Genomic DNA, 18,335 nt, shown 5'->3' on the forward strand with positions numbered 1-18,335 from the left:
CACACTTAAGATCAGACATTGTGTGAGAATAAATGTGACGCTGTTTACTTATTTCTGGGAAGTTGCATTGAATTGCCATTTGGAAACTAAGTTTAAGGCTCTCTGGTTTTATAGTGTGGCCTGTACAACTTTCGCCGAAGATTAAAATGCTTCCGCTGCGGGGCAGCCAAGGCTGGTGAGTGTTCCAAAGCCTCAAGAAGTAAAGTTCTTTTCTGCATATTCAATTTATAAGGGTCTTTTTGTAGTTTTTTTTCCCCCCTTATATTTATTCATTTTAAATGTTGCTACAATTCAGTGTTTTATTGTTCATTTTAGTTTATAGATAAGTAATTGTTGCATTTTAAAGTTATGAACAAGTGTCCTTAAATGCTTTCCAGTAGCCAACGAGATCTTATGGTTTATCTCGCTAATGTGCATCCCTCATGAATAAGTATTTGTGAACTTAGGATCTGGATTAGTTATCTTCTTTGTGCTCCCTTTTCTACAGATGCTGATATAGAAACCCCACAGGGAGCCTCTGAAGCCCCACAGTCTGCAGATTACTATAATGACAGTAAGTATTTCTATGGTCTCTGCACTGGAAATGGGCGGGGTTAAGTCTTTCCTAACATATTTTTTTTAATGGATGTATTAGAAAATGTAGATAAGAGTAGCAGAGGGGTGGGTGTGGTTTTGAATTTAGCATTTTTACACACAGTTGGTGTAACCTTATTAGGTGGCTATGTATCCTCAGCCATAATACTCCGGAATATCGGACCTCATACTGTTGTGGAATCCATTCTGGCGGCCCTCTCTCCCTATGTCTCCCTTGTGGTTAGCAATATCCGCCTCATCAAAGATAAACAAACTCAACAAAACAGGGGATTTGCATTTGTGCAGTTGCCTTCAGCTCTGGTAAGACATTCCTATTACTGACCTTGTATAATTTCTTCATCAGTTGTTCAATATGAGATGTGCCTATTTATCTCCATTCTTTCAAATTCTTCAGGAGGCATCTCAGCTTCTACAGATTTTGCAGACACTTCATCCACCTCTAAAAATTGATGGAAAAACAATTGGTGTGGATTTTGCTAAAAGTGCCAGAAAGTAAGTGGCTTCTATGTGTACCAATGCTTACAAGTGACCCTTGCACTTTCACAGAAAAAGACGCTTTAGTAAACAAGATGGATTTAAAAAATGCATGGCAGAGAATATAGGTTTTGCAAATACAATTTGCTGAGCTTCCCTGCAAGGTGGTGGTGGGGGGTATGTGTTGGATAAGTTTTTTATTATAATTACTAGAATCCATCAGCGGGGTAGGGTTTATTCACCATGCAAACCAATTATACGTATGTTATGCTGATCTTTGTGATTCTACTTCTGTATCATACTAAATAGGTCCTTTTTTCTTTTGTGCTATTAGGGACCTTATTTTGCCAGATGGTAATAGAGTCAGTGCATTCTCTGTGGCAAGCACTGCAATTGCTGCAGCTCAGTGGTCCTCTACACAGGTATCGGTTTCAGTAAATTTATCTATTTTGGGACAGTGCTGTAAATTTGGTTTCCACTTTCATTAATTTATTTAAAATAAGAAATTGCTCCTTTCATTTTTTTTTCCATATATGATATAGTTATTTTTTCTGTGCCCCCCCCCAATGAATTTTAGTGGGCTGAGTGAAGGGTAATAGTTTTTCTTTATTTAATTGCTTTCTCTACACAAATGCTTCCTTATCTTGTCTGTGTACCAAAGCCCACTACTTAAATGTTCGTTTTCAAGTATTCTCTCTGTCCTTCTCCCATTGGGGTTTTGATTCTATTGCCGGCTATGTTTAAATAGTTTTTCTATAGCCAATACTTAATTAAAGGGACATAAAACCAAACATTTTTTTTATTTTTTCTTCATGGTTCAGGTAGAACATACACTTATAATCTTGTTTGCTTTTGTTCTTTTGGTATCTATTGTTGAAAAGCATAACTGTCCCCTTATCTCCGTCCTTTTGACAGACTTTCATTTAAGTGCAGACTCATAACTTCACGAGAGCGAGCACAATGTTATCTAAAAGGCACACATGAACAAGCAGTGAAAAACTGTCAAAATGAGCTGAAATAAGAGGCAGTGTTAAAGGGCTTAGAAATTTGCATATTAGCCTACCTAGATTTAGCTTTCAACAAAGAATACCAAGAGAATAAAGCAAATTTGATGATAAAAGTAAATTTGAAAGTTGTTTATCTGAATCATGAAAGTTTAATTTTGACTGTCGCCTTAAATACTCAATCATGTAACATGGATAATTGGGGAGAGTACACTGTCCATTTAACAAGAGTATTTGAAAATGTGTGCTTTTTATTTAAATCTTTTGAACTTTTACAAATGTACCCACTTTTTGTCCTTGGCATTATACAAGGGGTGAAAGAATGTTTGCTTCTGTCTAGCTAGCAACTTGTTTCCAACAAACTGGTGTTTTGCTGCCGGAAATTGATGACGTAAAAAAAATCTATATTAAATCTTTGTTGTTTGACCTACTACTGCAACTGGGGTTAAAATTTAGCGAGTGGTTTAATTCTCCTTTATTTTATTTTTTGCAGGCTCAGAGTGGCGAGGCTGGAGAGTCGGGATATGTACAGCCAGGACAGGAGGGATATGCTCCATACGGACAAGTGAGTCACCCACATACCATGATGGTGCAGTTTGTTAGGAAATTTGGCCCTTGACCTTGTTCTAATGGTCATTGTTCTCTTGTTAGTATTCACAGGAATTACAGCCATTTTACCAACCACCTGCAGGGGTAGCAGATCCAGGTGCCGTTCAGCCAGCAGGTAAGAACAGAATTACAAAATTAGTCAATGTAAACATAAGACTTTAATGCAATTTTTATATGCATAGTATTAGCAGTTAAGTGCTACAAGTCAACTTTGCTTACAAAATGTATTAAAACATTTTTTAGTCCTTATTAGTTTGCATTTTGTAGTGAAGAGCTCTAAAAAAAAAAATGAAAATATCGTATCTCCTGAGGCCCATTAGGGAAGATATAAGTAAGCGACTGTACTGATCAAACCACAAATGGGTCACGTTTTATGGCTAGGATTCTGGATCACGCAGGATACTCGTCTAGCCTCTATGCATTGTTTTGTTTTTAAGCTAATTTGGTTATTGAAAAAAGTGTGTAATTTATTTTGTAGAAGGCAGTGTTCCAGCTGCCATTACAACTGCAGCTGTCGTGTCTCAGAGTCCCCAGATGTACCAACAACCAGGCTCGCCGGTAAAGTACCCTTCTTGTGTTCTTTCCCTCATCTTAAGTGTGCACAGTTCCAAGAAATCTTACCTTTATGTTCTGTCTCATTCCTAGACTCAACCTAGCACCAGTGCAACCAGTAGTACTGGTGGAGCAGCAGGATCTAGTACAAGCACAGATGAAACGCCCACTCCAACTGGGGTTATTCCTGGGGTCAAGTATGGTAAGTGTTTTGGCTTTTTCTGCCATTGGCATTGTAGTTGTCTAAATAGGTTTGATTAAAGTGATAGAATGTGAATGTAGTGCTTACCTCCTTGCTTTTGTGTAAAAACAGTTTTGTCCCAAGCTCCATAGAGAGGCCAGAAAGCAAAAATGTGACCTGGGTTTTCATAATGCTATTTGATTTTGCCTGTTTTTTTTTTTTTTTTGTTTGTTTTTTGTTTTACATCCATTTTATGTAGGGTATGTTATTACACCAACCATTGTCACTAATTTTTCTGTTTAATTACATAGCTGTGCCTGACACATCCACCTACCATTATGATGAGTCTTCTGGATATTATTACGACCCACAGACTGGCCTTTACTATGACCCCAATTCTCAGGTGCGTTTTGCAGTTTTAGTACTTAAATAGCTATGAAATACAGTAGAAAAGAATAATTGACTAATACGCAATAAAATGACAATGCAATAGCATGCACTTTGTTTTTGAAATGAGCAGTAAAATATTATCTGGCAAATTTTTGAATGTTAATCCAATTTTCCCTCAGTGTGTGACAACCATTTAAAGGGACAGTATACACTCATTTTCATATAACTCCATGTAATAGACACTACTAAAAAGAATAAGATGCACAAATACCGATATAAAAATCCAGTATAAAACTGTTTAAAAACTTACTTAAAAGCTCTCAGTTTAGCTTTGTTGAAAAGGTAGTTGGAAAGCCCACTGCAAGTGGGAAATAACACACTCCCCCCCCCCCCCCTCCCCCTTCTTTTGCATATGAAAAGACCATTTACACAAACAGGAGCAAGCTGGAGAAGGTAGCTGACGGTATTCACATAAAACTTTGGGGCTTGGTTAGGTATCTGAAAATCTGAGCAATGTTAGTTAAAAATAAGCAAAACTAAACATTTAAAAGAAAAAAAAAAAACTTCATGGGCTATATAAATCTACAAAACATTTATGCAAAGAAAAAATGAGTGTATAATGTCCCTTTAACCTATCACAAAATGCATATACTGTGCACTTTTGCACATGCTCATTAGGGACTGGAGTCTGCTTATAAAAAGAATCATAATTTGATAATTAAATAATATTGGAAAGAAAGGTTGTGGCTGTCTAATGGTTTCAATGTATGTGCTTATTTACAATAGTATTACTACAATTCCATGACCCAGCAGTACTTGTACTGGGACGGGGAACAGCAGACATACTTGCCAGCTGCAGACGCACAAGCGGCACAGAATGCGGTTCAGGCTAATGGTGCTTCAGCCCAAGCCGGCAACACAAAAGAAGGAAAAGAGAAAAAGGAAAAGCCAAAGAGCAAGACAGCCCAGCAAGTGAGTAGTGTAAGGCACTGTGAGAATATGAAGCGGTTACATCTATATACTGATTTTAATTTGCTACATCAGTAAGCAATAGGAACAGCAAGTGTGATGCAAGACTTTTGGAATTAAAATGTTAAATGGATAGTGTACTGTAACTTTCTCCCAATTTACCTACTGGAGTGTATTAAATATTTTACAAATTGCTCCTGTGCCTTAATTTCAAATAGTTAATTTTTCCTACCCATTCAGAAAATTTCTGTACTTAAAGGGACATTAAACAACCCCCCCCCCCCCCATAATTAAGGTAGAGCATGTGATTTGTAAACCACTTAACAATTTACGTCTTATCTAACTTTCTTTTACAAGATATGACGAGTCCACGGATTTCATCCTCACTTATGGGATATCGCCTCCTGGTCAGCAGGAGGAGGCAAATTACACCACAGCAGAGCTGTATATATATAGCTCCTCCCTTCCCTCCCACTCCAGTCATTCTCTTTGCCTGTGTTAGTAGATAGAGATGGCAAAGTGAGGTGTTAGTAAAGATTCTTCAATCAAGTGTTTATTATTTTTTAAAGTGGTGCCACTGAGTGCTACTTTGTGCTGGGGTGTAGCCTAGACCAAATCACTCTCTTCAGTAAAAAAAAGAATCATTTGGTGGCTTTAAGACAATAGGAACTGGTGGGACATATTTCTCACTGCACCTCCTATACATTGTTTGCTGCCCTAAATACAGATAGCCTAAGCCCTTTTAACTCAGGCTGATCTTTGTCCACAGGGCTATGGGAGGGAGAATACCTCTGCAAACCTGCTGGACTGCCATGCTGTCACACAGCATTCAAGGTAAGTGCTTACTTTTACTATTTCTGGGGACTACACATCAGATTAAAAGTGAGCATTGCATTATTACAGTCACTTTTCAAGAGCTGAGTCATGAAAGGGCTCTGATGGTGTTGGGACTGTTTTTATATTCACTTGGGCTGGGTCTCATCAGTGTTGTTTTGCTCCGGATAGTGATATAATATGCTACCCGGTTGATAGCTCCGTGTTATGGTAGCATAAGAATGGCGTAACTCCCCACTCCCAATATCGGTATTATACCGGCCGATCGGGAGGTTTGTCCGTTGTTCATTGCAAAAGAGGTTTTATTATTTTGTGTCTTAGGATCACTTGGGGTTTATAGTGTTTTTACATAAAGGCTCCATCTTGGAGCTGGCTGCACGGGAGTTACGGTATACTACGCCCACGATGGGCGGTACTTGAGGTAGTACTATGCAGGCGGCTCCATTCTTGCGACTTTGCCGCCCGAGTGTTTCAGCCTACGACGCCCATGATGGGCGGAGCTAGGCTATGCTTTAGTAGTTTTGCGCGCCCTTTTTCTACCGTTCTAAGAACGCTTTGTGAATAATGGGCTATTTACTAGATACCTTTTTCGGTCAGTCTTACTGTTGCTGACGCGAGGGTTATCAGCTTGTTTCTTTCATAATCTCCTTGAAATCGTAGTGTGCTTAAAGAGACAATGTTTGTAGGAACCAGATTACCAGCTCTACTCCTTTTGATTTAATTTGTTACTGTAAAATGGCTCAAATATGGGGTGTCGCTATTGTTAGAGTCAGTAGTGTTTTTCATTCATTGTGACATGGAATGATGGTGCATAAAATGTCGTCCTTTTTCACTTAAAGGGACAGTACCGATTTTCGTTGGGTTTCTTTTAATTGTTACATGACAAAGTGTGCACATGAAATAAAGATTTTACATTCCACTGTTTCCTGTATAATACAGTTTGGTACTTGCAAAACAAGTGTGCACCTGAAATAAAGTTTTTTTTTTTTTTTTTTTTTTCTTTCTCCCACATGCGGTACTCTGCAGTTCCTTGCAGCACATGTCTAGGTTGCTTTACTGTTCATAGCACTGTCCATTCCAGCAAGATTAACATTTCTCGGGTTAGTCGGACAATATAACATCAATCATCAGGGGGGAACAAGAAGTACCTAGCGATGTCAGAAGTATCCAAAATAGTTCAATGGGCGGAGACTCGTTCTTGTTGCCTGTCAACGATCCACATCCCGGGAGTAGACAATGGAGAGGCGGATTTATTGAGCAGACAGACGTTTCATCCGGGGGAGTGGGAACTCCATCCGGAGGTCTTTGCCAACCTGATTCTCAGATGGGGCAGACCGGAGCTGGATCTTATGGCATCTCGTCAGAATGCCAAGTTTCCGAGATATGGATCCAGGTCCAGGGATCCTCGGGCCGAACTGATAGATGCCTTGGTCGTTCAACCTAGCTTTGTGTTTCCGCCGTTTGCTCTCCTTTCCCGGGTGATTGCTGGAATCAAACAGGAGAGGGCTTCGGTGATCCTCATCGCTCCTGCGTGACCTCGCAGGACTTGGTATGCTGATCTGGTGGACATGTCCTCCCTGCCGCCGTGGAAGCTTCCATTGAGGCAGGACCTTCTCATTCAGGGACCCTTCCATCATCCAAATCTAATTTCTCTGCAGCTGACTACTTGAACGCTTGATTTTTATCTAAGCAAGAGTTCTCTGATTCGGTCATTGATACCTTGGTCCAGGCACGTAAGCCTGTTACTAGAAATATTTACCATAGGATATGGCGTAAATATCTTTATTGGTGTGAATCCAAGGGCTACTCATGGAGTAAGATTAGGATTCCATCCTTTCTCCAAGAAGGATTGGAGAAAGGGTTCTCAGCAAGTTCCTTAAAGGGACAGATTTCTGCTTTATCTATTTTGCTACACAAACATCTGTCAGATATTCCGGATGTTCAAGCTTTTTGACAGGCTCTGACTAGACTCAGGCCTGTGTTTAGACCTATTGCTCCACCTTGGAGTTTGAATTTAGTTCTTAATGTTCTTCAAGGGGTTCCGTTTGAACCTATGCATTCCATAGATATTAAATTATCTTGGGAAGTTTTATTTTTGGTTGCTATTTCTTCTGCTCGCAGAGTTTCTGAGCTTTCGGCATTCAATGTGATTCTCCTTACCTTATTTTTCATTCCGATAAGGTAGTCTTACGTACCAAACCTGGTTTTCTTCCTAAGGTTGTTTCCAACAAAAATATTAATCAGGAAATTATTGTTCCTTCATTGTGTCCTAATCCTTCTTCTACAAAGGAGCGTCTGTTACATAACTTGGACATGCACTCCGTGCCCTGAAGTTTTACTTGCAGGCGACTAAAGAATTTTGTCAATCATCTCCATTATTTGTTTTTTCTGGGTAACGTAGGGGCCAGAAAGCTACCTCTTTCCTTTTGGCTGAAGAGTATCAACTGTTTTGCATATGAGACTGCTGGACAGCAGCCTCCTGAGAGAATTAAGGCTCATTCTACTAGGGCTGTGGCTTCCTCATGGGCATTTAAAAATGATACTTCTGTTGAACAGATTTGCAAGGCTGCAACTTGGTCGTCTCTTCACACTTTTTTTTTTTTTTCCAAATTTGATACTTTTGCTTCATCTGAGGCTGGTTTTGGAAGAAAGGTTCTTCAAGCAGTGGTGCCTTCCGTTTGGGTTCCTGTCTTGTCCATCCATTTCATCCGTGTCCTATAGCTTTGGTATTTTATCCCATAAGTAAGGATGAAATCCGTGACCTCGTCATATCTTGTAAAAGAAAAGGAAATTTATGCTTACCTGATAAATTTGTTTCTTTTACGATATGACGAGTCCACGGCCCACCCTGTCATTTTCTAAGACAGGTCTTTATTTTTCTTAAACTTGTCACCTCTGCACCTTGGCTTTTCCTTTCTCTTCCTAACTTCGGTCGAATGACTGGAGTGGGAGGGAAGGGAGGAGCTATATATATATATATATATATATATATACAGCTCTGCTGTGGTGCTCTTTGCCTCCTCCTGCTGACCAGGAGGCGATATCCCATAAGTAAGGATGAAATCCGTGCACTCGTCATATCGTAAAAGAAACAAATTTATCAGGTAAGCATAAATTTCCTTTTTGTTTGTATACTTTGTTTAAAAAACAAAAAAAAACTTAGGTAGGTTTTAGAGCTGCTGATTGGTTGCTGCACATATATGCCACATGTGTTCAGCTAACTCCTAGTAGTGTATTGCTGCTTCTTAAAGGATACCCAAGAGAATTAAGCAAATTAGATAATGACTTAAATTGCAACTTTGTTTAAAATTCTCTTATCAGAATTTGTAGAATTTTGGGGTTTTCTGGTAACAAAGAATATGTAAAAAAGTTAAGATAATTTAATGCACCCAATGGGGGCTGTACTAAAATGTTAATTTCTTTCTAATGACACGGTGAGTCCAAGGATCATCCAATTACTATTGGGAATATCACTCCTGCCCAGCAGGAGGCGGCAAAGAACACCACAGCAAAGCTGTTATCGCCTCCCTTCCCTCCTTCCTCAGTCATTCTCTTTGCCTACGTTAAGAGCAAGGAGGTGGTAAAGTTTAGGTGTCTGGAGGAAGATTCTTCTATCAAGATTTTATTCTTTCAGCAGTACAAGCTTGTCCTGCTTTTCTCCTGGGGTGTAGCCGTTGTCCATGTCAGTCTCTTTAGTAAAGCATTGGTGGCTTTTAAGCAATGGGAACTTGTGGGGTACAATCCTGACTGCGCCTCACATGTAGTTAATGCTGCCCTAATATTGAAAGCCTGAGTAAGATTACTCAGTCTTTGTTTTTATCCACAGGTCCATGTGAGTGAGCATGCCTCTCAAACCTAGTGAGCTGCCTTGCTGCCTGGCAGAATACATTGAGGTAAGTGCTTTTTTAATTTTTCTGTGCTGCATACAGGAAAAAGATGGCACTTTTATTCATTGGGACAAAAGTATAACCTCTGCAAGTTAATGGGCTTGTCTAAGGCAGTGGCGCAGGCACTGGGGACGAGGAGTTTGGCTCTGTTTATTGGTGATGTGTTTTACTGCTCCTGGCGTTTTTTTACTTCAGTATAATCATGCCGACAGGGAGGTTAGTTCTGTTATGCCCACAATGGGGGGCTACCAGACGCGCTAAAATTTTCTATTGCGCACTATTCTCACTTCCTGTGTTCCGGAGGTGAGAGATTTTGTTGTGGTTCCGGTCTTGTATGTCGATTGATGGACCTTGGGTGCAACGCTCCGGTTTTCAACAGGGCTGGTAGGCACCTCAGCAAGTGCTAAGCTGAGGTGTTAGAGGCTGTCATGGGTGATTAAAAGTTTTGCTGTGAAAATAAAGCAGTTTTCCTTTTTTATATTAAAGGGACAGTAACTTTTTTTATGTATGAATTTTTAATTAAAAATTAAGTACTTATTTCTTCTGTTAAGTGTGATCAGTCCACGGGTCATCATTACTTCTGGGATATTACTCCTCCCCAACAGGAAGTGCAAGAGGATTCACCCAGCAGAGCTGCATATAGCTCCTCCCCTCTACGTCACTCCCAGTCATTCTCTTGCACCCAACGACTAGATAGGATGTGTGAGAGGACTATGGTGATTATACTTAAAGTTTTATATCTTCAATCAAAAGTTTGTTATTTTAAAATAGCACCGGAGTGTGTTATTATCTCTCTGGCAGAGTTTGAAGAAGAATCTACCAGAGTTTTTGTTATGATTTTAGCCGGAGTAGTTAAGATCATATTGCTGTTTCTCGGCCATCTGAGGAGAGGTAAACTTCAGATCAGGGGACAGCGGGCAGATGAATCTGCATAGAGGTATGTAGCAGTTTTTATTTTCTGATAATGGAATTGATGAGAAAATCCTGCCATACCGATATAATGTCATGTATGTATACTTTACACTTCAGTATTCTGGGGAATGGTACTTCACTAGAATTACACTGTAAGAAATACATAAAGCTGTTTAATAACTAGAGATTATGTTTAACGTTTTTGCTGGAATGTAAAATCGTTTTCATTTACTGAGGTACTGAGTGAATAAATGTTTGGGCACTATTTTTCCACTTGGCAGTTGCTTAATCTGTTTTCTGACAGTTTCTGTTCTCCCTCACTGCTGTGTGTGAGGGGGAGGGGACGTTTTTTGGCGCTTTTACTACGCATCAAATATTTCAGTCAGCAACTCATTGTATTCCCTGCATGATCCGGTTCATCTCTACAGAGCTCAGGGGTCTTCAAAACTTATTTTGATGGAGGTAATTTCTCTCAGCAGAGCTGTGAGAATTATAGTTTGACTGAGATAAAAAACGTTTATTCTGTAATTTGTTTCCTGCTTTCAGAATTTGTTATCTTTGCTAATGGGATTAAATCTTTGCTAAAGTTGTGTTATTTACAAGGATTGAGGCTATAACTGTTTCAATTTATTAATTTTCAACTGTCATAGATCTTCTGTGCTTCTTAAAGGCACAGTACATTTTAATATTATTCTAATTGAATTGTATTTCCAAGTTACAAGTTTATTTGGTAGTGTGTTAAACATGTCTGATTCAGAGGATGATACATGTGTCATTTGTTGCAATGCCAAAGTGGAGCCCAATAGAAATTTATGTACTAACTGTATTGATGCTACTTTAAATAAAAGTCAATCTGTACAAATTGAACAAATTTCACCAAACAACGAGGGGAGAGTTATGCCGACTAACTCGCCTCACGTGTCAGTACCTACATCTCCCGCTCAGAGGGAGGTGCGTGATATTGTAGCGCCGAGTACATCTGGGCGGCCATTACAAATCACATTACAGGATATGGCTACTGTTATGACTGAGGTTTTGGCTAAATTACCAGAACTAAGAGGTAAGCGTGATCACTCTGGGGTGAGAACAGAGTGCGCTGATAATATTAGGGCCATGTCAGACACTGCGTCACAGGTGGCAGAACATGAGGACGGAGAACTTCATTCTGTGGGTGACGGTTCTGATCCAAACAGATTGGATTCAGATATTTCAAATTTTAAATTTAAACTGGAAAACCTCCGTGTATTACTAGGGGAGGTGTTAGCGGCTCTGAATGATTGTAACACAGTTGCAATACCAGAGAAAATGTGTAGGTTGGATAAATATTTTGCGGTACCGACGAGTACTGAGGTTTTTCCTATACCTAAGAGACTTACTGAAATTGTTACTAAGGAGTGGGATAGACCCGGTGTGCCGTTCTCACCCCCTCCGATATTTAGAAAAATGTTTCCAATAGACGCCACCACAAGGGACTTATGGCAAACGGTCCCTAAGGTGGAGGGAGCAGTTTCTACCTTAGCTAAGCGTACCACTATCCCGGTGGAGGATAGCTGTGCTTTTTCAGATCCAATGGATAAAAAATTAGAGGGTTACCTTAAGAAAATGTTTGTTCAACAAGGTTTTATATTGCAACCCCTTGCATGCATTGCGCCGATCACGGCTGCAGCGGCATTCTGGATTGAGTCTCTGGAAGAGAACATTGGTTCAGCTACTCTGGACGACATTACGGACAGGCTTAGAGTCCTTAAACTAGCTAATTCATTCATTTCGGAGGCCGTAGTACATCTTACTAAACTTACGGCGAAGAATTCAGGATTCGCCATTCAGGCACGCAGGGCGCTGTGGCTAAAATCCTGGTCAGCTGATGTTACTTCTAAGTCTTAATTGCTTAATATACCTTTCAAAGGGCAGACCTTATTCGGGCCCGGGTTGAAAGAGATTATCGCTGACATTACAGGAGGTAAAGGCCATGCCCTGCCTCAGGACAAAGCCAAGACTAGACAGTCTAATTTTCGTTCCTTTCGTAATTTCAAAGCAGGAGCAGCATCAACTTCCTCTGCACCAAAACAGGAAGGAGCTGTCGCTCGCTACAGACAAGGCTGGAAACCTAACCAGTCCTGGAACAAGGGCAAGCAGACTAGGAAACCTGCTGCTGCCCCTAAAACAGCATGAATTGAGGGCCCCCGATCCGGGATCGGATCTAGTGGGGGGCAGACTTTCTCTCTTCGCCCAGGCTTGGGCAAGAGATGTTCAGGATCCCTGGGCGCTAGAGATAATATCTCAGGGATACCTTCTGGACTTCAAATACTCTCCTCCAAGAGAGATTTCATCTGTCAAGATTGTCAAAAATCCAGACAAAGAAAGAGGCGTTTCTACGCTGCGTACAAGAGCTCTTGTTAATGGGAGTAATCCATCCAGTTCCACGATCGGAACAGGGACAGGGGTTTTACTCAAATCTGTTTGTGGTTCCCAAAAAAGAGGGAACTTTCAGACCAATCCTGGACTTAAAGATCCTAAACAAATTCCTAAGAGTTCCATCGTTCAAAATGGAGACTATTCGGACAATTTTACCTATGATCCAAGAGGGTCAGTACATGACCACTGTAGATTTAAAAGATGCTTACCTTCACATACCGATTCACAAAGATCATTATCGGTACCTAAGGTTTGCCTTCCTAGACAGGCATTACCAGTTTGTGGCTCTTCCATTCGGATTGGCTACAGCTCCAAGAATCTTCACAAAGGTTCTGGGTGCTCTTCTGGCGGTACTAAGACCGCGGGGAATCTCGGTAGCTCCATACCTAGACGACATTCTGATACAAGCTTCAAGCTTTCAAACTGCCAAGTCTCATACAGAGTTAGTGCTGGCATTTCTAAGGTCACATGGATGGAAGGTGAACGAAAAGAAAAGTTCACTCGTTCCACTCACAAGAGTTCCCTTCCTGGGGACTCTTATAGATTCTGTAGAAATGAAGATTTACCTGACAGAGGACAGGCTAACAAGACTTCAAAGTGCTTGCCGCACCCTTCATTCCATTCAACACCCGTCAGTGGCTCAATGCATGGAGGTAATCGGCTTAATGGTAGCGGCAATGGACATAGTACCCTTTGCACGCTTACACCTCAGACCACTGCAACTGTGCATGCTAAGTCAGTGGAATGGGGATTACTCAGACTTATCCCCTTCTCTGAATCTGGATCAAGAGACCAGAAATTCTCTTCTATGGTGGCTTTCTCGGCCACATCTGTCCAGGGGGATGCCATTCAGCAGACCAGACTGGACAATTGTAACAACAGACGCCAGCCTTCTAGGTTGGGGTGCCGTCTGGAATTCTCTGAAGGCTCAGGGACAATGGAGTCAGGAGGAGAGTCTCCTGCCAATAAACATTCTGGAATTGAGAGCAGTTCTCAATGCCCTCCTGGCTTGGCCCCAGTTGACAACTCGGGGGTTCATCAGGTTTCAGTCGGACAACATCACGACTGTAGCTTACATCAACCATCAGGGAGGGACAAGAAGCTCCCTAGCTATGATGGAAGTATCAAAGATAATTCGCTGGGCAGAGTCTCACTCTTGCCACCTGTCAGCAATCCACATCCCGGGAGTGGAGAACTGGGAGGCGGATTTCTTAAGTCGTCAGACTTTTCATCCGGGGGAGTGGGAACTTCATCCGGAGGTCTTTGCCCAAATACTTCGACGTTGGGGCAAACCAGAGATAGATCTCATGGCGTCTCGACAGAACGCCATGCTTCCTCGTTACGGGTCCAGATCCAGGGATCCAGGAGCAGTCCTGATAGATGCTCTGACAGCACCTTGGGACTTCAGGATGGCTTACGTGTTTCCACCCTTCCCGTTGCTTCCTCGATTGATTGCCAGAATCAAACAAGAGAGAGCATCAGTGATTCTAATAGCACCTGCGTGGCCACGCAGGACTTGGTATGCAGACCTGGTGGACATGTCATCCTGTCCACCTTGGTCTCTACCTCTGAAACAGGACCTTCTGATACAGGGTCCCTTCAAACATCAAAATCTAACTTCTCTGAAGCTGACTGCTTGGAAATTGAACGCTTGATTTTATCAAGACGTGGGTTTTCTGAGTCAGTTATTGATACCTTAATACAGGCTAGGAAACCTGTTACCAGAAAGATTTACCATAAGATATGGCGTAAATACCTATATTGGTGTGAATCCAAAGGTTACTCTTGGAGTAAGGTTAGGATTCCTAGGATATTGTCTTTTCTACAAGAAGGTTTAGAAAAGGGTTTATCTGCTAGTTCATTAAAGGGACAGATCTCAGCTCTGTCCATTCTGTTACACAAACGTCTGTCAGAAGTTCCTGACGTCCAGGCTTTTTGTCAGGCTTTGGCCAGGATTAAGCCTGTGTTTAAAACTGTTGCTCCACCATGGAGTTTAAACCTTGTTCTTAATGTTTTACAGGGCGTTCCGTTTGAACCCCTTCATTCCATTGATATAAAGTTGTTATCTTGGAAAGTTCTATTTTTAATGGCTTTTTCCTCGGCTCGAAGAGTCTCTGAATTATCAGCCTTACATTGTGATTCTCCTTATTTGATTTTTCTTTCGGATAAGGTAGTCCTGCGTACTAAACCTGGGTTCTTACCTAAGGTAGTTACTAACAGGAATATCAATCAAGAGATTGTTGTTCCTTCTTTATGCCCAAATCCTTCTTCAAAGAAGGAATGTCTACTGCACAACCTGGATGTAGTCCGTGCTCTAAAATTTTACTTACAGGCAACTAAGGAATTTCGACAAACGTCTTCTCTGTTTGTCATTTACTCTGGGCAGAGGAGAGGTCAAAAAGCTTCCGCTACCTCTCTTTCTTTTTGGCTTCGTAGCATAATTCGTTTAGCTTATGAGACTGCTGGACAGCAGCCTCCTGAAAGAATTACAGCTCATTCTACTAGAGCTGTGGCTTCCACTTGGGCCTTCAAGAATGAGGCCTCTGTTGAACAGATTTGCAAGGCTGCAACTTGGTCTTCGCTTCATACTTTTTCCAAATTTTACAAATTTGACACTTTTGCTTCATCGGAGGCTATTTTTGGGAGAAAGGTTCTTCAGGCAGTGGTTCCTTCTGTATAAAGAGCCTGCCTATCCCTCCCGTCATCCGTGTACTTTTGCTTTGGTATTGGTATCCCAGAAGTAATGATGACCCGTGGACTGATCACTTTTAACAGAAGAAAACATAATTTATGCTTACCTGATAAATTCCTTTCTTCTGTAGTGTGATCAGTCCACGGCCCGCCCTGTTTTTAAGGCAGGTAAATATTTTTTAATTTATACTCCAGTCACCACTTCACCCTTGGCTTTTCCTTTCTCGTTGGTCCTTGGTCGAATGACTGGGAGTGACGTAGAGGGGAGGAGCTATATGCAGCTCTGCTGGGTGAATCCTCTTGCACTTCCTGTTGGGGAGGAGTAATATCCCAGAAGTAATGATGACCCGTGGACTGATCACACTACAGAAGAAAGGAATTAATCAGGTAAGCATAAATTATGTTTTTTAATTCTGGGTAAAGATGGACCCAGGAGGCTTTGCCAAATGTTACATGTACTTTGTTTTGATGCTATTGTTGAAACCACTAATCTTTCTGTTCCTCATGTATTGAGAGAACATTAAACTACTGGGATAGACTTCTTGATTCTGAGCCAACATTGTCTAGGGCGGATGCTGTTCAGGAGTCTACTGACAACGTTCAGGATATGCCGCAGCTTTCTCAAGTGTCCCAAAATGTACCGTCCACACATGCAGTACCCTGCGTTTCCTCTCTAGCTCCGCCTGGAGTTACATTGCAAGACATCAAAACCCTCATGTCGCCTGCGGTATCTGATGCGCTGTCTGCTTTTCCCATGCTGCATGGAAAGCGCAGGAGGAAATGTAGAGTCAGTGAGTAAGTTGTCTGACGCAGTAATGGCTATTCTGAATGCTCCCTCCCAAAAGCCGGAAGATGAGGATACTTTGGTAGCATCTGATGGTGAAATCTCAGATTCAGACAGTGTAATTCTTTATTCTGATGCTGAAGTTGTATCCTTCAGGTTTAAGCTAGAACACCTCTGTTGCTTAAGAGGATTTAGCTACCTTGGACGACTCCAACACCACGGTTGTCGTCAATCCTAAGAAGTCTAGCAAGTTAAACAAGTATTTTGATGTACCTTCTATGGTAGAAGTTTCCCCTGTACCAGATCGGAGAGACCGGGTATTCCTTTTTCTTCATCCCCTTTCTTTAAAAAGATGTTTCCTTTTGCGGACTCTATCAAGGAGTCTTGGCAGACGGTCCCCAAGGTGGAAGGGGCAATTTCCAATCTAGTTAATAGGACCACTGTAAAGGATAGGTGTTCCTTTAAGGATCCTATGGATAAGAAATTGGAGGGATTGTTCAAAAAGATGTAGGTACACCAGGGTTAACAATGGCAACCGGCGGTGTGTATTGCTACCGTCGCTAGTGCGACGGCATACTGGTTTGATGCGTTTGATTCTATTCAGACAGACACTTCCCTTGAAGAGATCCAGGATAGGATCAAGGCCCTTAAATTGGCCAATTCCTTTATTACGGATGCTTCCCTAAAGGTTATCAAGCTGGGAGCAAAAATTTCTGGTTTTGCCGTACTGGCCCGTGGAGCTTTATGGTTGAAATCCTGGTCTGCGGATGTGTCTAAGTCTAAGCTTTTGACGATTCCTTACAAGGGTAAGACCTTGTTTGGGCCGGGCTTGGCGGAAATTATTTCCGACATTACGGGAGGAAAGGGTCATCTCCCTCAGGATAAGAGGAATGAATAAGCAGAAAGGGCGTGGGAGTAATTTTCATTCCTTTCGTAACTTCAAGGGTAAGCCTTCCTCTCCCTCTACAAGCAGGAACAGTCCAAGCCTTCCTGGAGGTCCAACCAGTCATGGAATAAGGGAAAGCAATCTAAAAAGCCTGCTTCTGACTCAGTCAGCATGAAGGGTCTGCCCCCGATCCGGGACCGTATCTTATGGGGGGCAGACTTTCCTTCTTTGCTTAGGCTTTGATTCAGGATCCATGGGCAGTGGACATAGTTTCCTAGGGATACAGACTAGAGTTCAAGACCTTTCCTCCCAGGGGCTCTCAAGATTATCTGTAGACCAGATAAAGAGGCGTTCTTACACTGTTCGAGACCTTTCCGACCTGTGAGTGATAGTTCCTGTTCCAATGCAGGAACAGGGTCTGGGATTTTACTCCAATCTGTTCGTGGTTCCCAAAAAAGAGGGAACTTTCAGACCAATTTTAGATCTCAAAAGCTTAAACAAGTTTCTCAGAGTACCGTCCTTCAAGATGGAAACTATTCGTTTCATTCTTCCCTTGGTTCAAGAGGGTCAATTTTATGACAACAGTAGATTTAAAGGACGCGTTTCTGCATGTTCCCATCCACAGGGATTATCGCAAGTTTCTGAGGTTCACATTTCAAGACAAACGCTTCCAGTTTGTGGCTCTTCCATTCGGCCTTGCCACAACTCCCAGAATTTTTTCAAAGGTCCTGGGATCCCTGTTGGCGGTGCTCCGGTTGCGGGGCATTGCAGCGGCGCCTTATCTAGATGTTATCTAGACGACATTCTGGTTCAGGCGCCAGCTTTTCAACAAGCGAACTCACACACAGATGTTATCTTTCCTGCGCTCCCACGGGTGGAAGGTGATTTTGGGAAAGTGTTTCTTAATTCCAGTTACAAGGTTGAAAATATTTTTGACAGAGGTCAGAAAGACAAAGATTTTCGACTCTTGCCTTGCCCGTCAGTGGCCCAATGTATGGAGGCAATTGGTCTGATGGTAGCTGCCATGGACATCATTCCGTTCGCCTGCTTCCACCTCAGACCTCTGCAGTTATGCATGCTCAGGCAGTGGAACAGGGATTATGCGGATCTGTCTCTGTGATTACATCTGGATCAGGCGACAAGAGATTCTCTT

The 18,335-nt window shown here is 41.7% G+C and overlaps 1 protein-coding gene across 5 annotated transcripts in view; it reads left to right on the forward strand.

Annotated features, from left to right (window-relative positions):
- Positions 1-18,335, forward strand: part of RBM5 (RNA binding motif protein 5) — a 50,079-nt gene that overhangs the window by 21,464 nt on the left and 10,280 nt on the right. For 3 of the 5 annotated variants that reach the window (XM_053721158.1, XM_053721159.1, XM_053721161.1), the window contains 11 exons: positions 115-175; positions 488-553; positions 716-894; positions 989-1,086; positions 1,403-1,490; positions 2,566-2,637; positions 2,724-2,796; positions 3,160-3,239; positions 3,327-3,435; positions 3,726-3,817; positions 4,591-4,776. In XM_053721158.1, the coding sequence (XP_053577133.1) occupies positions 115-175; positions 488-553; positions 716-894; positions 989-1,086; positions 1,403-1,490; positions 2,566-2,637; positions 2,724-2,796; positions 3,160-3,239; positions 3,327-3,435; positions 3,726-3,817; positions 4,591-4,776 (1,104 nt within the window). The remainder of the gene's footprint in view (positions 1-114; positions 176-487; positions 554-715; positions 895-988; positions 1,087-1,402; positions 1,491-2,565; positions 2,638-2,723; positions 2,797-3,159; positions 3,240-3,326; positions 3,436-3,725; positions 3,818-4,590; positions 4,777-18,335) is intronic. The other 2 variants (XM_053721160.1, XM_053721162.1) reach the window with 1 other exon arrangement.

Source organism: Bombina bombina, chromosome 7 (genome assembly GCF_027579735.1).
Source record: "Bombina bombina isolate aBomBom1 chromosome 7, aBomBom1.pri, whole genome shotgun sequence".
NCBI classification, from domain to species: domain Eukaryota; kingdom Metazoa; phylum Chordata; class Amphibia; order Anura; family Bombinatoridae; genus Bombina; species Bombina bombina.